Source organism: Saccoglossus kowalevskii, chromosome 2 (genome assembly GCF_978046115.1).
Source record: "Saccoglossus kowalevskii chromosome 2, keSacKowa6.1, whole genome shotgun sequence".
In the NCBI taxonomy this organism is placed as follows: domain Eukaryota; kingdom Metazoa; phylum Hemichordata; class Enteropneusta; family Harrimaniidae; genus Saccoglossus; species Saccoglossus kowalevskii.
This window is the reverse complement of record NC_140642.1, coordinates 31,324,040-31,331,555: the sequence shown is the minus strand read 5'-3', so window position 1 is coordinate 31,331,555 and position 7,516 is coordinate 31,324,040. Positions and strand designations below refer to the sequence as shown.

The 7,516-nt window shown below is 38.7% G+C and overlaps 1 protein-coding gene across 1 annotated transcript; it reads left to right on the top strand.

The window, feature by feature from the left end:
* Positions 1-526: 526 nt before the first annotated feature.
* Positions 527-7,297, top strand: LOC100376903 (uncharacterized). Its single transcript, XM_002741136.4, has 3 exons — positions 527-1,706; positions 3,390-3,559; positions 5,757-7,297. Exons 1-3 carry the CDS (start codon positions 1,061-1,063, stop codon positions 5,940-5,942), a joined length of 1,002 nt encoding a protein of 333 aa, XP_002741182.2. The 5' UTR covers positions 527-1,060; the 3' UTR covers positions 5,943-7,297.
* Positions 7,298-7,516: the final 219 nt, after the last annotated feature.

Sequence of the window (7,516 nt, the reverse complement as noted above, 5' to 3'; positions counted from 1 at the left end):
AACCATTTAGGTAAATTCGATCGTGGCACCAGTAGCAAATGAGTGTTACTGAATGGGTTCTCAACGCGGCGATATGTAAATGGGGCTTAGAAGCTTTTCCCCAAATCAATTCCTAGTACCAATCGAACAGCCATCCCACCATGCCGACAATGAACGCCACAAATACCAGCCGGAAGACAACACGACATGCGCACATCGTTTTAAAGAGAAAGTACTGTCGGTTGTATGATTATTTATTTTAAGAGAATGAAGCTTTGTTTTATTTGTACTCATTCAAGGGGAAAGTTTTCTTTCTTTGTTTTCAATTTACCACACGTTAGTTACAGCCCATTCTGAGTGGGAAACACCACCTCCATATCATCTCGCCCAGTGTTGGATCTGCTGCTTTATCCACTGCGTGTCACCCATACCGAGGTTCAGGTAGCACCGAGCTGAAAGTCGGCTCAGCATATTGATGTTTCTCTGCTGGGGGTCCATATCATTACTACATCCGCAGAATAACCATAATCCGAGTACTACTGGGTGAGACACTTTACCGGGTTTGATCGGGAAAGACGGAAACCTTAGAGAGATCCACGTTTGCGTTTCGTGCCGTGACGAATCACCGGGTTGTCGGAATTCAGTGCCAACATTTAACGCAGGCCGTTACTGGTGACGCCACCCAATTTCGTCCCAACAGACCTTTCCTTGATTAATCTCTGATTACCGGCCTTTCAACGTATTTACAGACAGGGTACGTACGTGAGGTGTGGTCTACTGCAGCATCGATCGTGTCCGACAAGTTCTGCGTTATGACAGCCGGATGGAAACCATAAAGAATCTCCGCTTAAAAAGGTGAAGCATATCTCTTTCACCTGCGTTCCGCGAGCGGGAACAGTAGAGGCAATATCGAGTTTTTTTTTCGTTTTTTTTTTTTGTTAAATCTGGACTGGCTCAGAACAACGTCGGTGTCAACAAGTTGTCTCATTTAGTAGCCATCTATCATTCGCCTTCAACCAACTGGAGACCTGTCAACTACAAATTACATCGACGACCAGTACACGGGAACACAGTCGGCTACATGGCATATCTAAGTCCAACCTTCTCTGGTGACTTGGCGTATTTCGAAAGTCATCACACCCGCTCTGCTATCATCCCTTCCGCATTCTGCGCTTCTCCCGCCCTGCCTCCGTTTTACTCTCCGGGTTTTGCCTCGAACTTTATTAACTTTGCCTCGGCGTTCCATGGACCTCGCTATTCGGGCATAAGTCTGAGCATGGAGCGAGACCACCTACCACAATCACCGCCACATAACAGTCGAGACAAAAACAGAAAGTCCACTGCTGCAACAACCACGTCGACATCGGCAACAACATCAACAGCATCGTCGTCATCATCATCACCATCAACAGCAACAGCAGCAGCGGCATCGTCGTCCAACAGACCGAGTTCTTCGTCGGGCTCTACCGCAACCACGGGAGCATCGACATCGTCTCAGAGCTGCAGTAACAGTTTTTCTATTGATAGTATACTCGGCAGAAACAGCAGCAGTAGGGATCGTGATAGCGATAAAAGCGGCGAATTTGTAGAACAACAGAACGATAAATCGGACACAAGCGAGGAAGCTTCGAGCAGCAAATTGGAAGATGATGACGGGGATGGCTCCAATCCCATGGCTCGCTTCTCGTGGCTGCAATGCACACGTTATAAGCCACCACGTTTGCCCAGTAAGTGAGACGTTATGAGTGCGTGTTTACTTTGTTTGAATGTATTGTATATATTGTACCTACTTCTATTTGTTTTATGTTGTGTATCAGTGGTAATAACATACTCTCGTTTGAAGTGGCATCATGGTAAAAAAAGAATGCAACGAGAACCGCAGACGTCTAAATAGCAACGGTTTAGAAAGGTATCATTCGCTTCTGTTGATATTGTCGGTTTTTTGTTTCTTAAGTACCCCTCTTGAGTTTAACATTTAGCTAGGATCAAAACTTGTTACATCTGACTTTGTTAACGGTAGCTCAGTTGTGAACGTATATTTGGACGATGATATTAACAACGGTAAATGGTATATTTTCTGGGACACAAAAAAATTACCACAAAGTTATATTCGCCCGTGACTTAGTCAATATACATATAGTTTACGTACTCCCACTGGGCTCGTCCACGTTCATGTTCCTAAAAGTAACGGTGCTCGGCGATATTTTTTTTATCGGACAAAAGCAATGGCTGCAACCATAGTTGGAGAAAAAAAAATTCAACCTGCCAGCAGCTTTTTTTTTCTTCTATGCCGGGGAAACAACTTTTACAGTTTTTTTTCCAGGGGTCCAGCCTGTATATAAATAATGTCATATTTTCGGCAACACTGTAAACGGAACACTGGGGTCTCCCGTGGCCTGGTATTGCGGGAATTTGGTGACGATAGGTGTGTTCCACCTTCCTCGGATATTGTATGATTCGTTGTCCCAGTGTTCTTCTCTCCCTAAGTAATTACATCATTTTTCGTAATTTTAGACTTTTAAAATGAATAGTATAAAGTGGGATTTTGAGAAAAAAAAATCAATAACAGTATATGGTAAACATTTTTTTTTCAGCCGTCTGTACATACCAAAACAAAATTAGAAAATATTCTCTAATAAAAAAATATTTCATGTTTCGAGACGAAAGAAAAATGCTGTACGGTGGAAACTTGCTGCCATAATTGAACTTTCCAATGTTAACAGTCATGGTAGAACACTTTCGTGAAATCGGATTAAATAAGTTAAAGTTTTTTTCTAAATCTAAAAAAAATAATCTGACAGGTTTTCGGTTGATATAGTGGTATTCAAATGACTTCCAACCTAACTGATCTGAGCCGAAATGAGTTTGTGTTATCACAAATATCCTCAAACTTATATATGCTAAGAATGAATAGCGTGATCGTCAATCCTTTTACCACATACACACAAACACATTATATTTATTTGTTATCCGCTAAACTGTGATTAAAAAGTTTCGGAGATTTTGATATTTAAGCTCTTTCCCGGTAACTGGTAAAAATGTAACTTCCATAACGTCATTAAATTCTGTAAAACTATTTATTCATGGAATAATTTATAGTTAAATTACGTTGCGTAAATTCATACATTGATCGAGTCATTGCTATGACATTCTAATGTTTAACAACATGAATACTCGAAGTTATTTTCAATATAAGCTAAAACAACGTCACCCAAACATGCCGAGTGAATGTGCCCCGATGAGATAAACATGATTATCACCGTTCCCCGAGACGATTAGTCAAAAAGACCAACAACGTGATGAATGTATTCCCTATAAATCAAGCCACCGCCTTCTCGAAATCTTGGTAGCCCGGGCTTGGTAGACATCTGACTATTTCTCTCTCTCTCTTTACATCACACTTTCAACAGGAGTTAAGAAGAAGGACGGTACGAAGAAACGGAAACTAGGACGCAATCCCCGTGTACCATTTTCAGCTGGGCAAGTTGCCATGTTGGAACAGAAATTCCGAAGAACGCACTACCTAAGTAGTATTGATGTGTCCGAGCTGTCGGCGGCCCTCAGCCTCAGTGAGAATCGGGTAAGTGTTTTAACGAGTTATATTCCTTTGAAACAGTGTCGAACTTGTGTGTGTGTCACGGAATAAACATGAGTATCCGGCGACTGCACGAAAATCAACATTCCCAGTTAGGTCTGTGTGCAGTACCTTGCTGGAGCCGTTATTTCTTTACAGGTATATATATATATAGAAAGAGAAACGCACTACAATTGACCAATTAACTTATTTGACCAAAAAACTCGATATTGATAAATCGGAACATCCCCGGAATTTACAAACATGGCGTATATTGTGTGTGATTGGATAGAATAATACGAAAGAACAGTTATAATTCTTAGTTAGTACTTTAATAGAATTTTGACACTTTTAATGGATTTATCAAATTGGTTTATATCAAACAAATAGAATAATATTAAACACATTATTCAATAAATACTTGATTATATTAAAACAACTTGAAACTTTAAAAAGTTTCTCAAATGCGGCATTCAACTTGGGCATTTGAAGCGTTCTTGCAGCTGCACAGCTGATTTTGTGTTGATCGCACTTAAAGTTTGTAGTAAGTGCATACATCTAAACTATTAGTGGTAACGAAACCAAGTACCCGGGGATGTCCTGTCGAATTATTATCCCGCTGTCTTATCGAGTAAAATGCCGCTCATATTTATATATGTGGTTATGGCGATATATAATGGGGGTAATTATCTGATTGTAACGGGAAGGTCTACGTCCCTTTTTTACGATATGTGTGTATCGATCGGGTTCCAGTCTTGTTACTTTCTGAAAACGTGTCACTAAATTTGATAAGAGTATATTTCAAAAAAAAAAGTTTTCGAATGACGTTCCCGGGAATGTGAACCACAGTGTCGTTTTTTGTTTTGTTTTTTTGTTTTGTTTTTTGTTTATTTGTAATCGTGATCTAACAATAAATAGGTAGTGAAATTTACAGTGAACTTATAAATCTATGAGGAAAGATATAAACAACACGTTAACGCAGGGGACTTTGATTTGATATTACTTAGACTATACTACTAACAATGTAATACAGAAAGACTCGCGTAACTATATACACCATGCTAGCTGTGATAAGCTCTCACCGATGTTGGCGGATATATTTATGCTACTGACTGCTGCTGGTGGTGGTAAAGCGAATTTTGCGCATAGGGTGAACAGTGGTTTGTCTCGTATTTAAAGTGGCGCGTGCTTTTTATTTCTATTTATTTGTTGTCGCATTTTCTTTCTTTTTGACTAAAACGGCCGAACAAAACAGAATAACGAAACATTAAAGTTGACGCCCTGCAACCTGTTGATTCGGAGTTGTTAGTTAATCAACGAATTTGACTCTTTCTCGAGTCGGCGAGGGAACATTTGATGATTGTGTTGAAAACAAGGATAGTTGATTCACAAATAACTGTAATAAATACAAATTAACCCACTTAATGAAGAACATAAATTTATTAAACATTTCGTATTGTCGTGATTCCATTGTTTTTACTCGTGTTAAAAAAAATCGTGGGGAAAAAATTTCTATTGTTTCTCAGTAATCCAAAGTTATTAAATTCAAATTTATTTTTCTAAATATATAATTGCACAATAAACGACTGTTATCGGGATTGTTATTCTCACTGTGGTTATTAGCATCGCCCCCATGGCGTTGAGGTTAAATACAAACTACCGATGCCGTCCGCAACAAAACACAGAAACCTCTGCAGAAGTCCAATAAATAAAGGCGTTTTTTTGTTTTTTTCAGACGGTTTTGTTCCCACGTATTTCGCGCAGTGGATTCAATTAATCTACCGCACACATACAATATCAATTTTTATTTTGTCCCCTGTGTGAGTGATGTTTCTCGAAGGAGTCATGGGGAGTAACAAATAAGCGCTTTGCCGTGGTTTTACTCGAGCGGCGTCGGCGTGTGCGACGCACGTGAGAGCGATTATCTTATGTGAAATGGTCTTCGAATGTTCGTTTTCGATAACACGAAATACGTTTCGAAATAAGCTACCTTTCTAAATTAAAAGTGTTCCTTCCATCGAAGGTTTAATCATTTGTTTTTAAAATAACAAAAAGTTTTCTCATGTAGTGGGAATGTAAATACGCGCAACAGGTGTCATGATTCTTCGTCGCGTTTATCCGTTACTTACGTTTTAAAAACAAATGTAATTCAATATACATATCATTGTATCTAACCGTATGTTCTCTTATCTTTCTCCTTCAGGTAAAAATTTGGTTTCAGAACCGCCGAGCACGAGAACGACGAGATCGGGAGAATATGGAGAAGTCTGGCACGCGAGCGATACCTTGGACAGGCGGCCAGGGTGCCAGTGCAAATCCTGTCCCACCGTTTTCCCAAGCCGTCCAGGAAGGGACTTCAGCGTTCACGCCTGTGTCGTACAACTACTGAATATAAAGAAAAAAACAATTTTTCATCGTGCTTGGATGTAGATTTAATTTAAGCGGGGGTTTCCATGGCGTGGGAACGGTTAGAACCCGGCGTGATTTAAATATGAGCGTACGGCCGGTGTAGTATTCGTAGCAGAGGACAAATAGTGTCAAAAACAGCCGTGTTTAGTTCGCGCTGTACAACCCAAGTATACGACCCCGCCCGAAATCGACAGTTCTGTGGGAGTGAGCAGAATCTATATCAACAGCAGCCAGTCCATTGTATACAAAGACTCTTTCAACAAACCCACTCTATCTATAGCTTTTGTCCGGTGACTCATGATTCGTTACTTGTGCATCTGGTAAAATTAGCCTTTATTAAGTCTCAATTAAAAAATGTCGAGCCCAGACAATGCAGTTGTTTTGAAGACGATCAGCATAATTCGATGATGGCGATGAAGCCATATATGTTTTAAAGACGTTCCACATGTTGTGTTTGTTGATATTGAAATAAACACAATTGTAAATTATATTAGATCGTGATGAAATCAATTTAAGGAAAATACGGATATATTATATATTTAACGTAATATCCATATGCGTGTGTTGAAATATTATAATTTTAGTGTGATTTTTACGTTTTTGTTCTTCAACCATAATTTCAAGTTTAAAAAAAAATATTATGAGGCGTCGGGAACACGTTCCAGTCTGTGTGTTTACTTTTATTTGTTTCTGCTCAGACTCAGCTGGTTGTTTGCAATAATAAAAGTTGTAGCAAAGAATAAAAACATTACAGCCTTATGTTCTTAGTTATTATTTTATTTTATTTTAGTTATTAGTTTACCTTTTCTAATTTAGAGATGCATATTACCACAGAAGTAACTGTAATATACACTTGTCTGCGAACCATTGCATATTGATAGCTAGACATGTAATATTTTTTGTATAAGCTTACATCCTTTTTCAATTAGCGTTTTTCCCCCTGTTTTTCAATCACTGCATTACTCTGTAATACCATCATCATCGCAGAGTTCTTTCATTATAGAATTTTTCTTACAGTTTAAATTAAACTTCTACTAAATTGAAATCTCTCACTAACAACAAAGCTACCATTCAAAGCCCACTCGTCCTTCAGCTACTTATCACAATAAAAGCGAAATTGTGACTTTTTTTTTTGTCAGTACACATTTTTCTTTTTTTCTTTTGTGGGTTTTCTGCTTAAAGAAGTACCTCACTTGATTGTATATACTCACTCATCTCTTCGGTGTTCAACCCGACCGCCTCATCAACAAATACCGCGATTTCATTCAGTTATTTGTGTTCTTTCTAGTATTCTGATTGATTGCAAGAAATATATACTGACTTTTTAATCAGAAATTGCCTCGAGAGTTTGATCTTCAGTGTACTGAGTATGTGCGAGTACATTGCGTGTACTATGTATAAATGATAGCTGAACAGGAAAATATTGTCTCCTTCTTACCTCGACGCGTAGCTTCAGATACAGTAGACGAAAGGTTTCAAAAGACAACAATAATACACATATTAAACGAGACCGATAATTGCAAAAAAGACGTCGAGTTTTGTTATTAAAACACG

Excerpts from the sequence above, each read along its gene's own strand:
- LOC100376903 (XM_002741136.4), top strand. The coding sequence starts at position 1,061 with ATGGCATATCTAAGTCCAACCTTCTCTGGTGACTTGGCGTATTTCGAA. Across the intron at positions 1,707-3,389 it reads TAAGCCACCACGTTTGCCCA|GAGTTAAGAAGAAGGACGGT; the intron begins GTAAGTGAGACG and ends CACTTTCAACAG. Across the intron at positions 3,560-5,756 it reads TCAGCCTCAGTGAGAATCGG|GTAAAAATTTGGTTTCAGAA; the intron begins GTAAGTGTTTTA and ends TTTCTCCTTCAG.